At 52.7% G+C, this 23,804-nt stretch overlaps 9 protein-coding genes across 9 annotated transcripts; 4 read left to right on the forward strand and 5 right to left on the reverse strand.

Annotated features, from left to right (window-relative positions):
- Positions 1 to 1,365: 1,365 nt before the first annotated feature.
- On the reverse strand, positions 1,366 to 1,737 carry PODANS_1_8580 (uncharacterized protein; the record flags this gene model as incomplete). The annotated part of the gene is made up of 3 exons (XM_001913052.1): positions 1,366 to 1,506; positions 1,578 to 1,645; positions 1,704 to 1,737. The coding sequence occupies 3 exons, from the start codon at positions 1,735 to 1,737 to the stop codon at positions 1,366 to 1,368; spliced, it is 243 nt and encodes an 80-aa protein (XP_001913087.1).
- Positions 1,738 to 2,256: 519 nt separating this feature from the next.
- On the reverse strand, positions 2,257 to 5,382 carry PODANS_1_8590 (uncharacterized protein; the record flags this gene model as incomplete). Its single annotated transcript, XM_001913053.1, has 3 exons — positions 2,257 to 3,971; positions 4,028 to 4,411; positions 4,518 to 5,382. The coding sequence occupies 3 exons, from the start codon at positions 5,380 to 5,382 to the stop codon at positions 2,257 to 2,259; spliced, it is 2,964 nt and encodes a 987-aa protein (XP_001913088.1).
- A 228-nt stretch (positions 5,383 to 5,610) lies between these two features.
- PODANS_1_8600 (uncharacterized protein) lies at positions 5,611 to 7,254 on the forward strand (the record flags this gene model as incomplete). Its single annotated transcript, XM_001913054.1, has 1 exon — positions 5,611 to 7,254. The coding sequence occupies one exon, from the start codon at positions 5,611 to 5,613 to the stop codon at positions 7,252 to 7,254; it is 1,644 nt and encodes a 547-aa protein (XP_001913089.1).
- A 531-nt stretch (positions 7,255 to 7,785) lies between these two features.
- On the reverse strand, positions 7,786 to 8,975 carry PODANS_1_8610 (uncharacterized protein; the record flags this gene model as incomplete). The annotated part of the gene is made up of 2 exons (XM_001913055.1): positions 7,786 to 8,859; positions 8,931 to 8,975. 2 exons carry the CDS (start codon positions 8,973 to 8,975, stop codon positions 7,786 to 7,788), a joined length of 1,119 nt encoding a protein of 372 aa, XP_001913090.1.
- Positions 8,976 to 9,710: 735 nt separating this feature from the next.
- On the forward strand, positions 9,711 to 11,447 carry PODANS_1_8620 (uncharacterized protein; the record flags this gene model as incomplete). Its single annotated transcript, XM_001913056.1, has 3 exons — positions 9,711 to 10,490; positions 10,630 to 11,371; positions 11,431 to 11,447. Coding segments are annotated over 3 exons (1,539 nt in total), but the record flags the coding sequence as incomplete, so codon positions are not given.
- A 1,071-nt stretch (positions 11,448 to 12,518) lies between these two features.
- Positions 12,519 to 14,300, reverse strand: PODANS_1_8630 (uncharacterized protein; the record flags this gene model as incomplete). The annotated part of the gene is made up of 1 exon (XM_001913057.1): positions 12,519 to 14,300. One exon carries the CDS (start codon positions 14,298 to 14,300, stop codon positions 12,519 to 12,521), a length of 1,782 nt encoding a protein of 593 aa, XP_001913092.1.
- Positions 14,301 to 16,951: 2,651 nt separating this feature from the next.
- On the reverse strand, positions 16,952 to 18,483 carry PODANS_1_8640 (uncharacterized protein; the record flags this gene model as incomplete). The annotated part of the gene is made up of 2 exons (XM_001913058.1): positions 16,952 to 18,249; positions 18,315 to 18,483. 2 exons carry the CDS (start codon positions 18,481 to 18,483, stop codon positions 16,952 to 16,954), a joined length of 1,467 nt encoding a protein of 488 aa, XP_001913093.1.
- A 697-nt stretch (positions 18,484 to 19,180) lies between these two features.
- PODANS_1_8650 (uncharacterized protein) lies at positions 19,181 to 19,639 on the forward strand (the record flags this gene model as incomplete). Its single annotated transcript, XM_001913059.1, has 1 exon — positions 19,181 to 19,639. The coding sequence occupies one exon, from the start codon at positions 19,181 to 19,183 to the stop codon at positions 19,637 to 19,639; it is 459 nt and encodes a 152-aa protein (XP_001913094.1).
- A 1,121-nt stretch (positions 19,640 to 20,760) lies between these two features.
- Positions 20,761 to 23,444, forward strand: PODANS_1_8660 (uncharacterized protein; the record flags this gene model as incomplete). The annotated part of the gene is made up of 2 exons (XM_001913060.1): positions 20,761 to 22,936; positions 22,999 to 23,444. 2 exons carry the CDS (start codon positions 20,761 to 20,763, stop codon positions 23,442 to 23,444), a joined length of 2,622 nt encoding a protein of 873 aa, XP_001913095.1.
- Positions 23,445 to 23,804: the final 360 nt, after the last annotated feature.

Raw genomic sequence — 23,804 nt, forward strand, 5'->3', positions numbered from 1 at the left:
AGCCCATATTATGAGAGAGTCATCATGGCTTGTGGACTATCATCGTCCGCTCTTGATACCTGTTCTCTTGATATAGGCTTCCTCATGCTTGTCCACGATGTGGCATGTAGCTAGAACCTTGGATGGTCTACACAGAACTCTATGAGACCCCTTATCTAGGTAGCTAGGTAGGCTTCTTTGGCTGATGTGAGATACACCTTACCAAACCTTCCCTCAACCATCTTCAATCAGGTAGTGGGCGCGCCACCAAACCCAAAGGGCCTGGCTTTGCTGGCAGGGGAGGTCTTTCAAATTTCTTCAACTTTTCCCAGACAAGTCAAACATACCACACACAACCCGTCACCGTATAAAGGTCATGGCGATAATGGCGAAGGAGAGAAGAACTCGAAATCTCAGAGTGAAAGAACCCCGGCCGTCCTGCAACCGCCGTCGCCAGTCCACCAAGATCGACAAGGGCTTGTCCAAGAGGTAAGTCGCCGCTTCTGTTACCACCTGTACACTCAAGACCAACCAACTCCAGGGACGCCAAATTCAAACGCCGCACCAAATCCCTCAAGAAAGCCATCAAAAAGAACCGCCGCCTAACCGAGCATCTCAACGAGCAGCTGACCCGTCTGACCACAACAATCGAACAAGCCAACACCCACCTGCCTGACACCAGCCAAATCAACAGCGAGATGAGAAATCTCAGCAATGGCATGGGAGTCCTCCTCGGTGGCATGGCAGAATACAAAGAAGGCATGCAACAACTCGGTGACGAGATGCAAATCGCGGAGCACAATCTGGAACTGTTCAGCGAGACTATAAGAAGGCTCTTTGACAATGGCACGGAAGCACTCATGGACGATTTTCAGCCGTCCAAGAGAGATTTTGGGGTGATCTACCGACTCACCGAAGCCATCCGTCAGCGGACGCAGAAGAGTGATGTCGGGCGGGGAATCAGCAGACCTGTCGACCGCCTGTTTGGGTGTATGTCGATCCTCCGCAGGTGTTTGGATGACAGTATGGAAACCCGCCTGAAGAACTTTGAGGGGAGGAAGACAAACCAGTTGTCAAACAAATTGTCTTCATTTGTTACTCGTGAGGAAGGGGCATGCAAGGTTGGAGGAGGTAATGGAAGGCAGAGACCAGGCAGAGAACGGTACAGTTAGCCAATCCATATGCATCTTTTGTTCATACCCATCACACAACCCACTCCCAAGACCACACACCCAAATCAGCACAAAAAAAATCACTTTCTCTATTCCCCATCTTTAAACCTCAATTAAAACGCCCCTGGTATTATTCATTCCCCCAGTCCATCCATTTCAATCCCATATCGTAACCATATTATACACTTCCCCATCCTCTCCCTTCCTCCTGCTCCTAAACCTTGAATCCAAACCCAGCCATACAACTCCTATACTGATCAATGGTCGACAAGCAGTCCTTTTGTGGGTCGGCAGCCTTGGAGAAGAGCATGCACTCGTCGCGCTTGGCCTTTTCGTCTTTGCACACGCAGCAGGGCTATTATTTCTTTTTGTTAACCCCCCCCCCCCCCCTAGCTCAATCGTTCAACAGTTAAACGTGTGACGGACCTTGGGCTTGTCAGCAGCAGCAGCAGCAGCTGACTGGGTGATCACCGGCGCAACCGGGGCGCTGGAGGCTATGAGGGGTGTTAATCACGCCATCCATGAGACAACGAGAGGGGACGGGGAACATACCGATTGAGCTGGCGGTAGCTTGGGCGGAGGACATTTTGACTTTTTTCTTGACGACAAGTGCTTTGTTTGAGTTGGGGGAAAGGAAAAAAGGTGAAAGAAGTCGGGAGCTATCAGTAAACTGAATGAGCAAGTTGATTTGTCAATTGGCGATTTCTAGAACGGTTTTCCCCCAAGCATTGCCGCTGAGCCGCCGCGAAAACGCATGCCAAGACGGAATGGCGTCAGATCTCTCAGCATTTTTTGTGGGGAGCTGGGGGGCAGGGGTGGAGGAGGGGCCACGTGATACCCCTTGGGGTCAACATCTGAGGTACAGCAACATGACTTGGCTAACTTCAATTTCCACTAGTTGACCGAGACATATATATCCCAGTAAACAGCTATGGTTTCCAGAGTTACAGATTCCCTCCCACTTTACTAACACCACCACCATCCCCCTTTCACAAGTAAACTCCCCGACAATCCCAATCCATACTTTCCAACCACCTGTTTCACCCTCCTACACTCACCTGATCAATGTCATCCCCCAGAAAAATCCTCCCATCGCATCACCGCCCTAAAACCCAATCATATCCCCCACCAAAACCAACCTCCACCTCTCCACCGCCTCCCCCAACCTAACCAGCACCCCCGCAGCCAACATCCTCACCCTCTCCTCCTCCCCCCCTTCATCCCCCCCCCTCAAACCCGCAAACACCCCCCCAACCCAATCCTGCGCCTCCACCACCTCCCTCCCCATCTCCCTGCACACCTCCCTCATCCGATCCTCATTCACATCCAGCAACGCCATAAACCCAAACAGCACCGCCCCCGTCAACTGCAAATCCCCCACCGCCTGTGCCCTCACACTCGTATTCAACAACAACCTCCAAAACTCCCCCGTCATCTGCGGCAACGACAGCGTACTAGGTCCAGAAGCGTGGATAATCAACGCCAACGTCTTGAGGTAGAGCGACAAAAGGTAAGGGTTGAATAATATCCCCCTTGTTCGTGACGAGGACGAGTGTAAAGCCGCTTGGAAGCGGGAGATGAGAGGGGAAAAGAAGTATGTTGATAACACACCGGCGGTAAGGTTGGGGATGCTTCGGATTCGGGGCTTGGTTTTGGTTATGTAACGGACTTTCTCGGGGTTGTTCAAGCGCTCTGTAAAAGTGGACAACTTCAGGGCGTTGGGACCGGTGGCATTGTCGGCTGCTTCTGCGGCCATTGGTGCGAGGAAGGCGTCGGCTATGGAAGTGGCTATGCCATCTAGGGCGTTTGGGGGGAGGGGTTCAAGAGTGGATGACGAAGAGGGTTGATAAATAGAGGTGGATTGGGGTAGGTAAAGCTTCTCGACTTTTTCGGGTAGGGTCTTGGACGGGAAGGCGGAGGCGGCCGAGTAAGTAGATGTTTCGAAGCCGGTCAGTTCTCTCGAGGTTAAACCCAAGACGATCAGAACAGAGGCTCGTTGGGAGATGGAGTAATCGCCATCAAAGAATGTTTTGGCGAACCAAGGGGCCATGACCTTTGGCTGGGCGATGACCAGAGCGATCATTCCCTGGAGTCGGAGGTCGTCGAAGTCTTCCATCTCGAACTTGTCGCTTAGGCCGATCAAGAGACCAGCGAGCTCGTCAGAGTGCTCTTTGACCTCTGTTCCGTACTCGGCTTTTCGGCGGATGAGTGTTGGAGCTGTTGTAAGGGCTAACCGCTGAAGGTCGTAGCTTTCTGTGTCACGGAGGTACCGTATCAAGTCCCTGATGTACACTGGGGCCTTTGGCTTGTCCCTTCTGATCAACGTCGGGTCATCATCCGAATCCTCTTCGTCAGACTCAGGCTTTGCGTATGGCACAAGGTCATCCTCCTCCGGCCCTTCTTCATCGCTAAGCTCTTCGATGATGAAGCCGGCCTGTGGATGCTGGCCAGGGGGTCTTGGTGCTGTTTTTGCTGCTTTTGATGGGGATGTTTTCCTCTTTGGACGAATTGTCGGCGGCGACTCAAACAGAGATTCCATGCTCCCAATCTCATCCGAGACCTGTGTCAACCCCTTGTACCATGTGGCCATCTCCTCGAACTCTCCTTCCGTGTTGAAGTTGAGCCGCTTGTCGCCCTTATCGACCAGGTTAGAGAGAGCCTCGCCTATCCACATGCCCAACAAGCGGGCTTTCTGGTGAGGTGCTGTCAGTCTGTTGGAGATGGCGTTCAACCAAACACTGGTGCGCATCATCAAAGTGAGCTTGATAGGTGACAATCGATGTACATAACCGGCGCTCAGCAATAGAACTTCGGCATGGGCTGCATGTAGAGTTAGCGACCAGCCTCCCAGCTGTGACCACTGTGCTGGTACTGACCTTCCTGTTGTAGCATTGGTGAATGCTTGATGTAGAGCTGATCTCCAAACTGACTCAAGCTCTTTTCCAGTACAGCAACAATATCATCCCGGTTTTGAGAGACGACGGCTAGTACTGTTCTCCTGATGCCCACCCCTTCGCCAAGACCGGCCCCTGATGAGCTGGTGAGCCATTCCACCAAGTAATTCTTGAGACTCGTGCTTTCGCCGATGATCGATTTGATTGCGCCAGCAACCGCAGATACTATTGGCTTGCTTTCTTCAGAGTCGCAGTGCCCGAGTCGATCGAGATATTTTGAGGAGAACAACTTCAGTATGGAAAACAACACCTTCCGTTGCTCTGTAGGCGGCAGATTGCTCAGCAGCATGCCGAACTTGGACGGGTCTGCTCCTTTCTTCAGCACCAGTTCTCCCAGGACATGCTTGGTCAAGATTTCTGCTTGTAGTTAGTATATGATAGAATGCTTCGTTACCAAGCAGGAGTCACGTACCACCATGACCCAATTTCAGTCCCTTCGAAAAGAGATCCGAACCGAACTTTGGACTCTCAGTGGCCCCATTTGATAACTGCCAGGTAACAATATTTCTCCCCAACCATGCGGTGTACTGCTGTGCATCTGCCACCCAGATCTCATAGTCCCCATCTTTCGCGGCCTTGTTCGCCTTGACAATACTCTCAGCCTCAGCAGCAAGCGAGACAATCCTGCCACCACCAAATAGGGTCAGGATCTCTTGTGCTCTTGGCCTCATTCGCACCGCTGAAGTGGCAGCATCAGGGCCAGATGACCCTTTGGCAGTCTGCCAAGCCTCGAGAATCCACCCGTCTCCTTTCAGCAAGCCCCCCAACAGGTCCAAGAGAGTTTCAAGGTTGAGATGAATGTCTGGTCTTTTGAGCTTCCCAGGTCCTTCACTTTCGGCTTTGTATTCTTGTATCAAAGCCCGCAGACGGACTAGAATCGCGTTGATGCCTGTGATACTGGAAAGACAATAAAGCAGGAGCTTGACCCCGGAATTCTTGCTGTCTCCAGCATCTTCTTGGAGTAGAATCCAGTGGTTTGTGACGATTTCCGAGACCAATACCTGGACAAGTTGTGCACTGATGGGACTGGGACGCTTGATGCTGGGAATATCATTTTCTGACTGATGCTTGGAGAGAAATCGTAGAGAGGCGATGAGCTCGTCATAGCTAGGTTGTTGTTTCAAGAGTTCGAGAGCATCTTCTGGTGAAGCAGGGGCGGGTTTGCCTGATGTTGCTGTTGAAGATTTGGGTTGAGAGCTGGCGAGGCCTTGTGGTGTTTCTGATTCTTTCTTGTCTGTGATTCGAATGGTACTCACTGGTGTCAAGAAGTCATCCATGTTGAGCGAATGAGAGAGGCAAAGCGTAAACTGGAATTCAATTTTCTAGCGTACAAGTCAGTTATGGACTATACAAGTAGATGAGAGTTCTTAATTACTTTGAAAGTCAACCAACTAGGCCGCCTACCTTTGACCTAGGTAATTTCCAGTTGTGAAGTTGAGCTCCTCCTGAGCTTTCGTTGGTACCTAATCAAGTAGATTGTCAGTGTGTTGATGTAGCAGGATGTAATGCCGAGTCTGAAAGAGCAGCTAAAGCTCAGAATCGAAAGTGAGGTTCAAACCCAAATTCATGTCGGCAGGTCATTCGCAATGAGGCTTGAAACAAGAGCTTACAGCGACTTGCATGGTACAAATGAAGTAAATAGCGGGCCGCTCTCGCTAAAAGGACGCGGAAACGCCATATCGATAAGCCCCAGGGAACAGCTCCAGGCAGTTTCGGCGCATTGGAGCTCGAACCCCAGCTTCCCCTCCAACCTCCAACCCCACCTGAGACCAAACATCACCACCCAAAGTCAACATCACCAGCCTCTGCCCTCCCGACCTTACCATCTTCACATTACCGCAATCACCATGTCTGCCGGGCCGGTCCACCCCTCCTCTGAACCGGCAAGATGGAAGTATCTCGACAGAATACGCACCCGGCCAGGGCCCTTCACCACCCCCGAGATGTTCAGCGGTGAAACGAGCGCAGAAGCCATGGACAAGATGAAGATCCTCGTTATCGGCGCCGGCGGTCTAGGCTGCGAGCTCCTCAAGAATCTCGCCCTCTCGGGCTTCAAAAACATCCACGTCATCGACATGGACACCATCGACATCTCCAACCTCAACCGCCAGTTCCTCTTCCGCCAGTCAGACGTCGGCAAGTTCAAAGCCGAAGTCGCCGCCGCCTTCGTCGAGAAGCGCGTCAAAGGCGTCAAAATCACCCCACACAACTGCAAAATCCAAGACTTTGACGAGGATTTCTACATGCAATTCCAAATCGTCGTCTGCGGCCTCGACAGCATCGAAGCCCGCCGCTGGATCAACGCCACCCTCGTCAACATGGTCGACGAGACGGTAGAAGACAGCTACAAACCCCTCATCGACGGCGGCACCGAAGGCTTCAAAGGCCAAGCCCGCGTCATCCTCCCAACCATCACCTCCTGCCTCGAATGCCAGCTCGACATGCATGCCCCCCGCGCCGCCGTCCCCCTCTGCACCCTCGCGAGCATCCCCCGTCAGCCAGAACACTGCATCGAATGGGCCCACGTCATCGCCTGGGACAAAGAGAAACCCTTCCCCCAGCTCGACAAGGACGACCCCGAGCACATCACTTGGCTCTACCAAAAAGCCCTCCTCCGCGCAAAGGAATTCAACATCTCGGGCGTGACATACTCCCTCACCCAGGGCGTGGTAAAGAATATCATCCCGGCCATCGCGGCAACAAACTCGGTCATCGCCGCGGCCTGTTGCAACGAAGCCCTCAAAATCGCTACCAACTGCGCCCCTTATTTGGGCTACCCGGAGAATAACTACATGATGTACTCGGGCAACGACAGCATATACACGTACACGTTCAAGCACGAGAAAAAGGACGACTGTCCTGTTTGTGGTGTTTCGGCGAGGGAGTTGGCGGTTGACCCAAAGTGGACGCTGCAGGAGCTGGTGGACTCGTTTGCGGCGAGGCCGGAGGCTCAGCTGAAGAAGCCGAGTGTGAGGGCGGAGGGCAAGACGCTTTATATGCAGAGTCCGCCTAGTTTGGAGGAGCAGACGAGACCGAACTTGGAAAAGACGCTTGCGGAGGGGCTGGGGTTGATGGATGGGCAGGAGATTGGTGTTACGGACCCTGCTTTTGCTACGGTTTCGTTCAAGTTTAGGTTGAAGTTTACTTGAGTCTGGGACGGAGATTATCTGCGGTCATTTTTCACATTGGGTTTTGCATGGCGTTGGGGAGTTTTTGGCTTAAAACATGGTGAACATGGTGGAAAGGAAAGGGGCGGGTGGGTAGGATGATACCATTTCAAAGTCAGGAGAGAAGAAGCAGGACCTGGGTACATACACATTTTGCAATGGGACAACGGAACCCCAAAAGTAGAATCTAGAAGTAGACAAATTAGACACTTCTTTTCTTCTGACACCGATTCTCTAATCTTGGCTTTATAAACATCAAAAATAACTACAGTAAAAAAAAGCAAAAAACAACCCAAGCCCCCCCCCCCCCCCCAAAAGAATCTTTTTTGGTAAAACCCCGCCTCCTTGACGCCGTTGCACCCAAGTATGAATGTCTGAATAGTCTAAGATACCGCGCCCCTCCCCTTTTCGACACCTGCGTGTGATCCCTCCTTTGTAGACAAGAAAAAAAAGGGGGTTATCCATCTATTTTTCTGTGCCATCTTCACTCTTTCGCAACAACAACCAACAGGCCTACCTGACCATGTTGACAAGCTGCTTCTCCAGCGCCTTCGCCTTGGCCTTCAAATGCGACACCGACTCCAGGAAAATCGCATCGCTCTTCCACTGCCCGGTGCTTTCCACGAGATAGATGAAATGATCCCGTCTCCTGCCAAGCTTAACCTTGTCCTTGAACTCCTCGTGGCGAAGCGCCTCTCTACTGACGGTGTCGCTCTTTGGGTCGACCACAACAGCCTTCAGCTCTCCCTCGTGGCCCTCATACCCTGATCCCTTCTGGGCAGCCTCCTCTGCGGTCACCTTCTCAAGCCCGATGACGCCCTTGGGGAAGCATCTCTGAAACTTTTCGGCATCCCGGCCGAGGATAGGTTGAGTGATGGTGATGGTAGGCATGATACGGTACGAAGCGGTAGCAACAGGTGAGAACTTGGCATGATCCGATCCCACACCCTTGTGCATGTGCATCTGAACATTGATCTCCTGCCCAGGACGAAGCTTGGCAATTAGTATATCTGGGTTCACCGGCCGAATGATGTCCTCGCCCGAGAAATAATCCACCTGGCGACCAATAGGCTTGAACACAATATCCTTTGCATACACATGCGCATGATGATACAGCTTGGTGGGGTCCGTCTCGTTCGGGTCAGCGTTCTCGTTGTGCTCGCACTTGACGTTCAGCTCGAGCGCGACGGTGTTGAAGTCCTTGCATTCAGCCGGGTCGCCGTTGGCGGGCTTCCGATACCACTTAAGGAAGTCGGTGAGCCCTTCGCGGCCGCCGGTGAAGGGGATGAGGCCCAGGCGGTGGGCGAGAACCTCATCTTGAATGACCGAGGTGTTGTTCCAGACGAAGACGTTTTCGATGGCGAGGGTGGGCACGTCGGCGATCATGATGCGGCGGAAGGCGTTGGCGATGGAGGCGTCGATGCCGATGAGGGAGAAGGAGGCTTCGTGGGGGTCGTTTTGGTGGAATTCGACCGAGAAGCCGCGCTTGAAGCGCTCAATATCCCAGGCGTGGTCTTCGCCGGGGTAGTGGCCGGGGAAATCGGTCGAAGAGACATCGGTTACGGTCTCGAGGTTGACGCCGACGATCTGTTTGGTGAGTGTCAGTTTGGGGTCTTGGAGGTGTTTGATCTAGGCAGAGATGGATGAAGGCAACAGACCTTGCGCTTCTCGAGCTCCTCCTGGGTTGGCGGTTTGTGAGGCATTGTGACTGTTTGGGATGGTTGTGGTGGGGTGTGTGTTGCTGGCTGTCGCAAAGCCGCTGGGAATTTCTTGAGCTCTGGTCGGCTCGCCGCGGCAGAATTTTTGGAATCTCAAATGTTTGGCGGGGACTTTTTGACCGCCTTTGACCGACCCACTGATAAGCTTGTAATAGGAGTGGTCTGTGCTTCTCGAATTAATATTCTGGCCCAATGTTGACATCAGAAGCTCTTTCTGCTATATTTGCAATGAGAAATCAACGATATGAAAACACCGGTACGACTCCGTCGTACTTGCTTTTTTCCCGAGCCGTACTTTCCCAGGTCTCAACATTCAAGGACATTATTATGCCTGACCAATTCTAAACCCTCATTGGCTTCTCACACAGTCCATAGGGTAGTTCACTTGAAGATGTAAGTGAGCATGAAATGAGGCTATAAACAACCAGATACGAACTTTAAATCATCAACACCTCATACCTTTATGTCATGCAACTGTGGGTAGCACAAATACCTGTGACGTCGTGAGGCTCTCGATGAGGTGAGGTTGAAAGTGACATAATTGTCCAATGAGACGCCCCTCAATTGACCCCTGCGCGGATTAACACCCTGCCGGCTCTCGAGCTCCCGTCCAATCAGCAAGCTTGGGCTGGTGCCACTTGCTTTGATGCCAGTGACGGCTTCGACTGTGAAAGAGCCTCCCCACCCATATCCCAAGCTCGCCTCAGTGCTAGCCATTGACGCCGGAGAAGAGGCCGCATCTGCGCGAGTACGCAATCCGGCCCCCCTAACCGACGACACCACTTCAATACCCCCCCCCCGAATCCCCTCAGAGAAATGGCGTCGCTGTACAGGCTCGCCGGCCGCAGCGCCAAGCGCCTCTGTCAAAGGCCATCGTCGCCCTTCCTCACCACCCCGGCCTTCCCTGCTTCCCGCGCCTTCTCCGCCTCGGCCCTCCGAAGAGCTGGCGAGATCACCTGGGAGGGCACCCGCCTGACCCCTACCAACCCCGACTTCGAAGCCGTCGCCGACCCCTACAAGCACATCATCGGCGCCCGGGAGGAAGCCCCCTCAAAAGTCCCTCTCGACACCGAGAACTCGGTCGACGACCGCAAGGTCCGCCACTACACAGTCAACTTTGGTCCCCAGCATCCTGCCGCCCACGGCGTGTTGCGTTTGATTCTGGAGCTGTCTGGTGAGGAGATCGTCCGTGCCGATCCTCACGTTGGTCTTTTGCACCGTGGTACCGAGAAGCTGTGCGAGTACAAGACATATCTCCAGGCCCTGCCTTACTTCGACCGTCTCGACTATGTTTCCATGATGACCAACGAGCAGTGCTTCTCGCTCGCTGTTGAGAAGCTATTGAACGTCGAGATTCCCGAGCGCGCCAAGTTCATCCGCACCCTGTTTGGCGAGATCACCCGTATCTTGAACCACTTGATGTCCGTCTTGTCGCACGCCATGGATGTTGGCGCTCTTACACCTTTCTTGTGGGGTTTCGAGGAGAGAGAAAAGCTCATGGTGAGTTCACTTCTTGACGTTGGCACTGGCATATCACTAGAGAGGGAACATGGTGAAACACAATGCTGTTGTTCGATTCAAATTCCACCGCAATAACTCCTTAACTCCCAGAATGCTAATATACAACCTCTCCTCGTAGGAATTCTATGAGCGCGTCTCTGGCGCCCGTCTCCACGCTGCCTATGTCCGCCCCGGCGGTGTCCACCAAGACATCCCCATGGGTCTCCTCGACGACATCTACCAATGGGCGACGCAGTTCGGCGACCGCATCGATGAAACTGAAGAAATGCTGACGGACAACCGCATCTGGATCAACCGTCTCAAGGGCGTCGGCGTCGTCTCGGCCGCCGAGGCCATCAACCTCTCCTTCACGGGCGTCATGCTCCGCGGCTCCGGCGTCCCCTTTGACATCCGCAAGTCCCAGCCCTACGACGCCTACGACCAAGTCGAGTTCGACGTCCCTGTCGGTGTCAACGGCGACTGCTATGACCGCTACCTCTGCCGCATGGAGGAGTTCCGCCAGTCGCTGAGAATCATCCACCAGTGCCTCAACAAGATGCCTGCTGGTCCTGTGAGGGTGGAGGATTACAAGATCTCGCCTCCCCCCAGGAGCGCCATGAAGGAGAACATGGAGGCCTTGATTCACCACTTTTTGCTGTACACCAAGGGGTATGCGGTGCCGCCGGGGGATACCTACTCTGCGATTGAGGCGCCGAAGGGTGAGATGGGTGTTTATGTTGTGAGTGACGGGAGCGAGAGGCCCTACCGGGTGCACATTCGGGCGCCTGGGTTTGCGCACTTGGGTGGGTTTGATCACATTTCCAAGGGGCATTTGCTGGCTGATGCTGTGGCGGTGATTGGTACGATGGATTTGGTGTTTGGTGAGTTATTTCCCCCTCTTCCCATCTTCTGCTGAGAATTGTGCTAATGAATTGTGCAGGTGAGGTTGATCGGTAAATAGCTGGTAGAGTTGTTGAAAATTCAGTGTTGTTGCATCATCAAAATTTGACCAGTTCCGTTTTTGGGGTGGTAGATCTTGGGTGATGCTGAGTAGGGGTTAGATGGGGAACCTGCATGTTTGTCTTTTCTTCTTGTTGCTGAAAAGGGAATAGATAGACGAGAAAAGGGGAGGGGGGGTTGTGTATATTGCTGTTTCGAGAAGTCAGTCGTCGTTGTCGTAAACGAGTCGCCTTTTTCTCTTTTTTAGGCCGAGAAAGAACGAAAGAAAGAAATACCATGGTCGTGATGAAAATGAACTCAGCGCTGGGGAGGTTTTTGGTGATGATGACGAACTGTAGGGGGCTCTGCTACACTGCTGGGTGTTATTGGTACCCGTTAAAGGGGGGAGTGACGGCTCGAGTAGGTGGTCTGATGCCTTGTGGTGACGGCTGTAGGCGTTTCGGGAGAGAGAAGAAGGCTTGCAAATGGATCTCATAGGCATCAAACCCATGTTGGGAGGCGTGCTGATATGTTGACTAGGCCTGTCTGTAATAATTCGAGGTCTGTTGATGTTGGTTGTGTGCCTCGAAAAGATAATTCGAGGCGTGAAATAAATCGCAATCGGCCTGGTGAGATAACTCAAAGGCGTTGAATTGGATGTTGGAGGCGTTGATCTTTTGTGTAATGAGGCCGGTTTGTTTTGTTTGAGGCGTCCAAAAAGATGATCGAGGCGTGGTAATTTGATTGGGGGGTATGAGTTGCAAGGAGGAAGGGCATTGAGATCTTGGAGGAGGGGAGGGTTGATGGGTGTATCCTGCCGTGTCGTATGGAGAAGGGAGAAAACGGTGAGAGATGTGGAAACGGTGGATGGGTTGGTTCCGCTTCCAGAAGGGGTGCCCTTCGTGTTTTGGGGTTTCTGGTGTAATAGGTTAGGATTATGGGGGACTAGGTTGGGAAGGGGGTTTGGTAAGGTACTTACGATAGATACCTATGCTCCTAGTTACTGTATGCAATGAATCTCTTGTTCCCAAACTAAAAAAATATATATATATATAAAAAAAAGATCATGTGGAATGTGAGAGGGAGTTGTCAGAGAACAGCTCCGGCAGAGTGTCTCCGCTGGGGGACACGGGGGACTTCGACCTCGAGGAGGTTTCTGTCGTCGTTGTCGTCGACGGCGCTCCCGTCTGCGGCTCCGTAGGCCATGTCGGATTTGGAGTCGAGGGTTTGGTCATAGTCGTACTCGATGGTGCCGACTGGGTTGGCTTCGACCACGGTGATCACAATGGTGGGCAGCTCGCGAGGAGGAGCCGGGCGAGGCTGCCTCTGGACACAGTCCTTCCAGGGGGGCATGTGGGCACCGCCGCCGATGGGGATGCCGCAGATTGGTGTTCCGACGTGTTCGACGTGGGAAGGGTCGTCGAAGCTGGAGTAGTCCATGCCTACGACGTGGTAGGGCCCGCCGGCTTTGGATCTAGTCCGAGACTGGCTGTGAGGCTGTAGCCAGGGATAGGCTCCCTCGGGGATCGTGTTGGTGTAGGTTGCGATTGTTGCGAAGGCTGGGTTGGCAACCTGGGGCAGCTGTTGTAGCTGAGGCGGGTAGGAGGCTTGGTATGAGGCTTGGTAGCCTTGAGGCTGTTGGTAACTGCTACTGGAAGCAGTGGGATAGTAGCTTGTCGACTGGGGAGCTACATTGCCGGTCTGAACGTATTGATTGGAATATGGGTCATAGGCCCAACCTTGCTGCGTAGCTGGAGTCGAACTAGGCGCCATGGAGGCGTACTGGGCAATGGTATATTGCGTTTGGTCTTGAGAGAAGCCAGGCTCGCGAAGCAAGAGGCTTTTTTGGCTTCTATCCCTTCCAAGATCTTCTCCTTGGGAGTTCCGTCGATTGAAAAAAGACTGGCTCTTGTGCTGCCCGCGCCTTCTCCCCATCCGCCGATATCCCTGCTCGCTGGACTCGGCAAAGGTCGTGGTAGGTTGGGGTATGGCGACAGAGCCATGGGAGGGCTTCACAGCGCGCTTGTTAAGATAGGACATACCCTCCTCTTTAGGCTTGACTTCGAAGCTGCCAAACACCTTCTCAATCTCCTTGATACGCTGGGCGATGACCTCGGCTTCGGACGTAGAACTACCCAGGCGAGGTCTAGCCACCGTCTTCTGACCCTCGACAGCATCCTCCTGATCTCTCCACCACTGGATCAACTTCCAGTCTTCAGCAGTCAACTCCTCGTCCGAAATCTGAGGATTGAAGGGCCCGAAAACAATCCGGCAGTTGCATTTGCCCGTCTCGTGAAGGATGCGGTGATCAGCTCGCCATTCACCGGCATACAGACTCTTCAGCCGAAGCTGAACATGAGCTGCCCCGTCCTCGGTGATACTCTCACGATAGAGAGGGGGAGCAGAACTGCCTTGGGGAGTGTCAGCGCCAGTACTGATCACCTCTCTCTCCTTACCCTTCGACTTCTTTGATATAGCCGGCTTGACGGCGTCAACACCGGGATCAGAGGACCGGCTTCCAACTGAGCCATCTGTGATAGCCAGCGGAGCACCATCCTTCTCATCATTTTCTTCGGACTCGACGCCATCGGCCCCGATAGCCCGGGGAGTGTTCAAGAGGCCCTGGAATACCACTTCACAGCCACAAGCCCCATGCTCATGAAGCCAACGGTGCTCATTCTCTCTGATGATAACCCAGCGAGAATGGACGCAACGCTCACAGGCCGTGCAGCAGGTCTCGGCGTAGTATGCCCTATCCGGGCGCTTGTCACAGACAGGGTTGACATGCCCTTCTGTCGTCAACGGGCAGGTGACCAACACCGGGGGCGAGCGGTGGGCACACTGGTAGACGATGTACTCTCGGATACACATCGTGAAGGCTTCGCTAGAGCTGGTCAGTGAAGGGCTTTCAAGTTAGGATAGGTTCTGAACACTTTACCTGGTTTTCTGACCGTTGATCGGTCTTTTTCTTCCGCTCGTTGCGGTGTGTAGGCCTGCTTCGTGGCCGGCTTCTTCCGAGAGGCTTCGAATGGGAGATATTAGAGACTACTGACTTCCGAACTGTTGGCAGACTGGCTATTAAGATCAACTGGCTATGATTCCGAAGCAGGACGTGGCCGTGATCGTTTGTTAGGGTAGGTTTCGCAGGAAAAGGGGTCCACTTACTTGGACCACGTCGGTCCCTGTCGGTATCTGTGGGACTGTTGTTGTTCTAGGACGAGAAGAAAAGATTAGCTGACTGAATAGTGAGAGAGGGAGGCCACCGAGGGTCTTCAGTTAGCCACGAGAGGCGTGGCAATGGCCGACCGAGGCTTCTAGACCCATGGGGGGGTCGAGAGAAGTCGACTGGGGAGCTTCCGATGGAGATATCGGTCTAGGTAGTTCAAAGAGGCTTACAATACGTGATCAGAGTGTAGATGAAGTGAAGGGTAATTGAGGATTGTAGAGGGATACTTACAGAAAGGTGGTGGATTGCGAGAGGGAAGAAAAAGCCCCCACTTTCTGGTGGTTGGTGTTGTGTTGTAGAAGGAAAGTCGGGGAATCCTGGACACCTAGGTCAAATACTAGGTCAGTTCCGATCTAGGAACAGAGTAATAGAACGGCAAGAACGTTCCTACCGAAGGAGCCCTTCTATGGAGCACAATAGCTAGGTCAATGGACCGAGAGGCCCAACACGGCATATGCCTAGAAGATTAACTCTGCGGTCCTTGACATGAAATTAGACCTGACAGGGAGGAATAGGAGAGAAAAGGGTAGTTAGTTATGTTTGACCTATCTTCATCCAAGCATTATACTATGCCAGCGTTCGTGAACGAGGCATATCCGTTCTTGAAAGCTATGTTGGCGTTAGAACACGCTGTGCTTTCGTTAAAGAACGCTATGCTTGAGTTCGAAGGCGATTTGCCCTCGCCTGAGCACGCTAAACCATCATCCAAGCACGAGATATATTCGCTCCAGCGCGATATTTGGCCATCGTCCAAGCACGAGACACATACGCTCCAGCGCGACACTTGGGCGTTTTGGAACGATAAGTAACCTCAGCCTCCTCTCTCATATGTTTCTTCTTCATGTTGTAGAAACCAAGAATCCCCAGGGAATCCCTTTAAAGGGCCTTGGTTGATTACACGACAACTGTTACCGTATCCCTTGCTTCGAATGCCGGCGTTGTAAAAATCATTGACTTGCCAGAGCCAACGCTGGCCCAGTGGGCTTAAGGGTAAAATGCATCTTACATTATACTCCAGTTATAACGGACGAGGTAGATGGGTAGCGAAGATAGGGCCGAGACCGCGGTTACTTAGATAGCAAGCTTCTATTTATGAACTTTCTGGTCAACAAAACGCACAAGGTAGCCGGTTCTTCATCTAGAAATACAAACCGAAATAACGAATCAGGAAGGAGAAAAGTCAACACAGTCGACCCAGTGATCAGACCAGCCAGACCAGGTTTTTAAAGAGTAATACCCGGTCAACCACTCCCGTGTCATGGTTGGGTTTAAAACTGCGCTTCAAATCGACATTTTACTCCTCCTGACTATCGACAATTAGCGAGGGCGTTGGAAGCTATGCGAAAGCACCCGGTGTAGAAGGTGTGGGATCAACAAACATAGCCCCATCCTCGACCTACCTACTATAAGGAACCTGGCTCCAAATTCCGTCTTGTCTACTCCGTCAGGTTTGAATATGACTCCTTGATATCGAGCCCGTTAAACAATTGTGCTTTGGAGGGGGGGGCGGGGGGAAGGATTCATAGCTTGAATTGTTGAAATTCAGTCTGTAAGGGTTCGAGAGCGATGTGTTTGGGTTTGCAAATAATTTCGAGTCTGCGTGTGAGGACGATGTATCCATTGCCCGAGCATGCCAAATCTGCATTCGGGAATGTTCTATATAGGTGACCTTGCAATCGTCAGATAGTATGTGATTCTTTAGCAAATTGGCGGCAAAATTAGCGTTTATGGGCGAAAAAATTGTTCTTGCTCACCGGTCTATAGTTAGCACTTGGCCACGCTGCTCTGGGGAAGTGCCCTGTTTGTGATTGATAAAAACCTCCTAAAGAAGCGCTAGGCTGCTGGATGTCTTCTTCAAGATGATATGGGCAAGCACTAGAATTGTTGAACTCAATTCTCGAAACAGTGTAGAGAAACGCTGCAAGAAAAGAGACAATAGTTTCGAGACCGCAAAGAAAATGCTACCTAGGCATACCCCACGCTATTCGGCACCCATCGAGGATATCAAAATTTGAAACTTGAACAAGCCACCTTCAAAAGGGCAGGAGCGATCACAAGGGGCAGGCACGTAATCGTCCGGTCTCCGGCATCTCACTGAAATCGGGCACTTGGACTCGGTATCAACACTCAGCAATATGACTTCCACGTCAAGGGCATTCATCCCATCCCAGATCTGACTCACCACATGACATTCCAGGCAGGGGAGACAGAATGAGGTATTATAATACATATTCAACATAATTGTACAACAGAACTAGGACCAAATGTTGAGAAGCGGGGTATCATAGATCGCCTCTCAAAAGACCTTCATCCCATTCCCGGCCGCCTGGTTCATGACAAAGGTTTTCAGGGGTCCGAGAGCGTTGACGGCGGACAGCCCCAACGATCTCAATGGCACCAGAGGTCCGCTGCCAAAGGAGTACAGCTTGTGGAGCTTATCGCAGACTCCGAGGAGGACGTGATTGGCGGCATATCGTTCAGAAACATATGACTCCAACGACATGCCCACACCGATATCTTGCCCATGTGTAACAGCGTACTCGATGGTCTTTGCGAGACTTTGTACGTCGCCCTGACCTTGGTTCAAACCTTGACCGGCAAGCGGGTGAATGGTGTGAGCGGCGTCACCGACTAGGGCCACTCGTTCGGCAACATAGGTGTCCGCGTGTCGTAGCTTCAGAGGAAAGGAAGCAACTGTGCCTTCCTGGACGCCCGTGACAACCTGAGGAACTGCGCGGTGGTCCACAGGAGTGTGTTCCATTCTCCATGAATATTCTTCCTCTTGTCCAGATTTCTGAGTGTGCATGTATTGCAGGTCAACTGTACTTAACGTGAAGGCAGCATTGACCATGGCGGTGAAATCCTTCGGCGAGAGGCTCTTGAGAAGGGCCGCGTTGCTCGGCGTGGTGGACCAGACCAGTGTAGAGTATTTTCCAGGCATTGGCAGCATGGCAACTGGGCCAGTCGGTAGGAACCTTTGGTAAGCAATCTTGGTGAACTCACCACCCCAGCCCTCACCTTCCAATTCCACAGTCGCTACCACGCCATGGCGGTTGTAATCCCATCCCTTGGCCTCGATATTCGCAAAGGACCTCACAGGGCTGTTGGCTCCATCCGCCCCAACCAGAAGCCTGGCAGAGAGTTGCTTCCCCCCAGACAGCTGTACTACCGGCCATTCCCGCAGATCCAGTTCCTCTGTTTCCTCGCCGTGTGTGATATTTTCCACCCTTGCGTTGTCAAAGGTAGACACTCCACCAAGCTCCTCCAGCCGCTTCAGCAGACCAGACGTCAGATTCAAGTTCTCTGTCATGTAGGCAATTGTTGTTCCGGTATTTGGGGCAGCACCCGCCCAGTCGAATTCGATCCTAGCGCCAGATACTCCATCCCAGACTTGCATCTCCTGATATGGCTGTACCCGGTCTCGGGCCATGTGCTCCCATGCCCCAATCTGCTCGAGAAACTTGACCGAGGAGGGCGTAAGGGAGCTGCATCGATTCGAGAACTTGGTTGGTGGAAGGCTCCATGATCTGATTTTGGAGAGATCTTGGGCTTCGACAAGGGCAACTCGGAGGTGGGAGGTGATGGGGTTTGCGCCTGGAGAGGCTACGGTTAGAAACACCGTTCGGATGGTCAGGAATGTACAGTACGGAAAGACTCACGTAAAGCAGTCAAGAGACTGAGACCAGCAGGCCCTCCACCCACACATACCACATCGTAGATATCCGGTCGAGGGGGAGCACTGGAGTAGTTGCGCCAGAGCGGTTGCCGAGCGCTCCGAACGCAGCTTTGGCACACATATACCGCTCGTCTTCTGAGGAGAGCTTCCATGTTGTCTTTAGAAGCCCAGGTGCTTTCTTGCACCAAACTGGGCCTCAATTGCTGTCAATGCTTCAACAAAAGAAGGTGGGATGAGGTTGCGAACAAGGGTCTAAGCTCCACTTTATGACATTGAGTAGAGTTTGGTAGCCAACCCTAACCCTGGTTCCGCTCGTACTTGGAAGCCATCTCGCGATTCAAACATGGCGATGGCTTTGTGAAGCTGCCAATTCAAGCTCCTTTGGTGGGACTCGCGCCGAGATAAATGATGAGATCCAGTTCAGTGGTAACCCGAGGCCAAGCTAGTGACTGCCGATGCGGCGCGACTGGTGCGTTTCACATCATCACCCGTCCGCAGCTTTCCTTGGTTCTCTTTTCCTGATCCTCGCGTTATAAGCCCGCCAACTCTCATGCGCAGTGCCTCCGGTTACTAGATCTCACAATCCCATCGTCACATCAAATTCATACCAAGCCTCTGTATTGACCTAGTTTTGACTTCGCACTCGGAAACTGCAACAGACGGCCATTTACGACTCCTCAACCACCTATCCAGCTCGCACAACTCACCAACATGTCTTGTACGTTCCTCCTCTCTTCCTTTTACAGACAACGGACAACGGTCTAACAATCCCCAGTCCTAACCACAACCACCAACCTATCCCACTCCTCCACCCTCCCAGAAGGAACCACCCACTCCCTCGCCCTCTCCATGCTCTCAGACTACGAATTCTTCCTCTCCTGCGACCCCGTCCTCGATTCCTTCAAACCCCTCCCACCAAATCCCTCTCCTGACCTTCCCTCAAGTATCACGTCCCAAATCCGAACTGATACCCACCAACAACGGGGTATCTCCTACACCGTCATCGACATTGTACACACCACAATCTGGGACTCCAAAGTCGTCAGCACGTACGAGTTCACCGACATTACCAATGGGGTCTTTGTTCGAATCAAGTCACCGATGGGGATAGTCATGGATACAGTATGGCAAGTTAGGGAGAAGCAAGATAAGAAAGGGGAGTGGGAGCTGGTGGAGGACTTGGAGATAAGGTGTAACCGGCTGTTGGTGGGTGTGGTGAAGGGGCAGTGTGAGGAGGGGTGGGGGAAGATTCATGGGAAGATGATTAAGAGGTTGGAAGAGGATATCAACAAGGCAGGTGGGAAGTGAGTTGTTGAGAGAGGTACGGTAAGGTACCCAGGTAGGTAGGTTGGATTAGGTTGATTGTAACAGAAACTGTTGACGGTCGGAGTTTGGTTTAGCGCCAGAGCAAGTCTAGAAATACAGTCATAGAACCGACTCTACAACCACACTCTATAACTACACTCCATACAAAACTGTACCACTACAACTACCACTCCCCACGAGCCAATAAGCGGCCCCAGAATACCATAGCGTCAATCATCATGAAGCCCAGCAAAGAGGTCGCTCTAGAAAACACACTCAAGCTGCTCCCAAGGAAAGAACGATGTGACACGTGCACGTGAACCTACAAACGGGATTTCCCCGACCCACAACTTTGAAGCTGGCTCAAACTCCGTTTCACAACCGGACGCCCCGTTTTTCCCAAACGGATTGAGGACGCTAGGCCTGTTTCAGATAAACGCCCAATCTGATCATGTCGGTGAGGCACACCTTCTAAGCTGGGAGTTTGGTTCAACAACATTGAAGTGTGGTTGTGTTGTTTTTTTGTTTTGGTGATTTAGGTAAGTAATTGTTTCTGTTTTTCTTTGTGATGAGGGTTGGAAATGGGATTTGGGAGTAGGAGAAAGGGGCGCGCGGATGGAGGGACGGGATGAAAAGAGTTGGGGGATCCGAGCTGAGAATTGAGCCGTGATGGAAAGAAGGGCTGGCTTACAGCCCTGATAGCCTCACGCATCAGGACATCATCGGCAGAGCCCCTCAACTCAACGTTGACGTCATTTGGGGATTATTTGCAATTGATTCATGGCTGACAAATCGACAGAAATCTGTTTGGCGCTCTCACTCTTCTCTTGCCAAAGATTGGGCTTCACAGGGGACGGTCACAACCGCCCTCTTCTCAGAACGCCAAGGCTGGCTACTCTTGCCTCTCTGACAACATCCCAAAGGAGTAGTACACAAGCCTCTGGCTGTTCATGAGGTGGCGATTCTGAAGCTCCCCTCGGTAGGTAAACACTGGGCTCTCGTTGTTCCATCCCAAAGTCGAGAGTCACCTGTGATGTCGACACACCCCGGCCACTAACCACAAGCAGACCAACAACGGCAGTCTTTTATCAACAAACCTGCCATTTTCCACCACAACAGCCAAGATGTCGAACCTCCAAGTACGCAACTCAGACTACTTCTCTTCTGCCACCCGGCAGAAGGCCATGGAGGACGCAAAGAAGATGCAAGCATCCGTCCAAGATGAATGCGTCAAGGCCGGAAAAGAAGCACCGCCATACCTCCTTCAGGAGCTGATCGGGAAGGGAAGCTTTGGTCGGGTGTACAAGGCGACTGATTTGAACACGAAAGCCCTGGTGGCCGTCAAAATCATCGACATTGAAGAGAGCGACACCCTCAACCCGAAATTGGCTGATACCTACAGCGAGTTCATGAAGGAAATCAGCGCCCTCAAAATCCTCAGCGACAGTGGGGCGAGAAACATCAACCTCATTCTCGATGCGCTGCCAGTCGGTCAGGCCATGTGGATGGTGACAGAGTACTGCGCTGGAGGCAGTGTGGCGACCCTGATGAAGCCGACAGCTCCGGGAGGCTTGCAAGAGAAGTGGATTATTCCGATTTTGAGAGAGGTGGCGGAGGCTGTGTATTGGGTGCACAAAGAAGGCATCATTCACCGCGACATCAAGTGCGCCAATGTGCTGGTCACAGAGAGCGGAGCGGTTCAACTATGCGATTTCGGCGTTGCTGGCATTGTTGAAACGAAGCTTGATAAGCGGTCGACCTTTATCGGCACGCCTCACTGGATGGCCCCCGAGCTGTTCGACCCTGTGCCTTCTTACAGCACACCAGTCGACATCTGGGCCTTTGGTTCTCTGGTGTATGAGATTGCGTCTGGTCTGCCTCCCAACGTCATGCAAGGGTTTAACATACCCCAGCTTGGCAATTACATCAAACATAACGCCCCACGGCTGGAAGGTGATCAGTACTCGGACCAGATCAAGGATCTTGTTGCTTTCTGCTTGGTCGAAGACCCAGCAAAGCGACCGACTATTGAGCAGGTTCAACGGCATCCATATATTGCTAATACCGAGGGCACACATCCTACCTCGAACCTTGCCAACCTGGTAAAGGCCTACAAGCTCTGGGAAGGACAGGGAGGCATCAGAAAGTCGCTCTTTGCTCCTGTTGGCGCGCAGGGCCCGTCCGACTACACGTCCACTGCTTTGGCCAACGATGAGTGGAACTTCAGCACGACAGTCGACTTTGACCAGCAGCTCATGAACACTGATGCCCAAGCAGTGTATGATGTCTACGGCACAAACGTGGAGTTTGACTTTAATGAGCAGTTTGCACCCCCTCCCAAGCAGAAAGCGCGGCGTCGCCTACCTCCCCAATTGCAACCAGCCGTCAAGGCTCCCCTCGAGAAGCTCTTTGATCCCAACACAATCTCGGGCTACGAAGAGAACTCTCGTGCGTATTACGGCAGACCCCCACCTCCCCCAACCTCAACATCTGATCTTCCGTTGAGGGACGATTCTCTTCATTCCACCTTGCGAGAGTCCCTCATCGATCTCGACATGTCTTTCGATGGCGATGATCTCTCTCAGTTTGTCGACATCGAAACCAACATGGAAACCATCCGTGCCGGCATGCGAGCTCCCAGCGAGTCAGATTTTGAGGAGAACACCCTCACCGCGGCCGACAGCAACAACAGCAACGACCTGAACAAGCCTCCCCGAAGTGACCCTGCAGACTTCAACCCCAACCGCCGCACCCAAGACTGGAAATTCCCCTCCATGGCAGCCCCCGCATCAGCTACATCAGAAATGTTCCGCTTCCCAGCCATCAGCGAAAACAGACCTGCCCCCCTCGCCCCAGCACCCACCAACGACCGCCCCCCTCTCATTCACCACCAAACCGATCCCTTGGGTATGCACTCAGAGCCCTACGTCGAGCTCATGACCCCCAACCAATTCCAAGACAACCGCGCCTCTGTCGGGAGTCTGATCGACCTTGACGAAAGTCTCGCCATGCCGGAGTACACAAGACCGTCAACCGCCAACAGCGACGTCGCCTCTATGGCGGGATCTGACATCGGCGGCGCCAACCCCTTTGACCTCGAACGCCACGCCTCGCTGTATCAACCCTTCCAAACCAACAGCACCAACGGCAGCTTCGGCGGGGGTGTTGGACCACCGAGCGGCATCAGGGAACCGTCCATTTACATATCTGACGACACGGATTTCTCTCGTCTTAGTCTGGCGAGCGCACCCAGAGGATCAGATTGTGATTCCGGGACTTTAGCACAGCCGCCGCCGAGCAGTGATTAATGGTGGGGGTGGGGGCTCGAGGGCGCAGTCGAGGGCGCATTCGAGGGCGGATAGTTATGATGAGGATGGATAATTCGGCTAATGAGTATGGCGGTGATTCGGAGTATCTGACTATGATGGGTGGTGGTGGGCCGACGGGGGGGAGTGGGAGGAGGTCGAGGGCGCAGAGTAATGCTAGTGTGCAGTTGCAGTTGCCGAGGATGTTGGGGATGAGCGGTAATGGGGGGGAGTATAGTGATAGGAGGGGGGAGAGGATGGTGAATGGGGGTGGGATGAACATGAATGGTGGTGGGATGGGGATGGGTGGCGAGATGCCTGCGCTGCCGGGGCCGCCGAATGCGAGGGTGATGCAGGGGATGGCGAGTAGGGAGGAGACGAGGGAGGATGTGATGAGGTTGTTGTCGAGCTTTTCGGAGCATTTGAGCTTTGCAAATGTGCATGTTTCTGCGTTGCCGGTGAGGGCAGGGCGGAGAGGAAGTGAGACTTATGCTCCTTCTTGAATTGCAGGCATTATTCTGGATGACGAAATAATGTTCACATTGGTATTAAGGTCTATTGTAATCAATGATAATAAACTTGGAAGTTTTGGCAATGTTAAAATGGCTGGTCGTGTGTGAGGATTGAGGGACTCGAAAGATAAAGGTTGGGAAGTGGCAGCCAAGTTTTGAACGCGAGAGGATCATATCAAGAGAAAAATTTCTGAATGACTCAACTTCAGCACTTACACCACAACAACGCGCCTACAACACGTCCTCAAAACACGACTCAAAACGTCTCATTTTATTGAAACAACGTCAGTCAATCGATCCAAATCGACAAATTGGCTCCCTTTCCCCGCCCCAGTCTTTCCTCGCGGTGGT

Source organism: Podospora anserina, chromosome 1 (assembly GCF_000226545.1).
Source record: "Podospora anserina S mat+ genomic DNA chromosome 1, supercontig 1".
In the NCBI taxonomy this organism is placed as follows: domain Eukaryota; kingdom Fungi; phylum Ascomycota; class Sordariomycetes; order Sordariales; family Podosporaceae; genus Podospora; species Podospora anserina.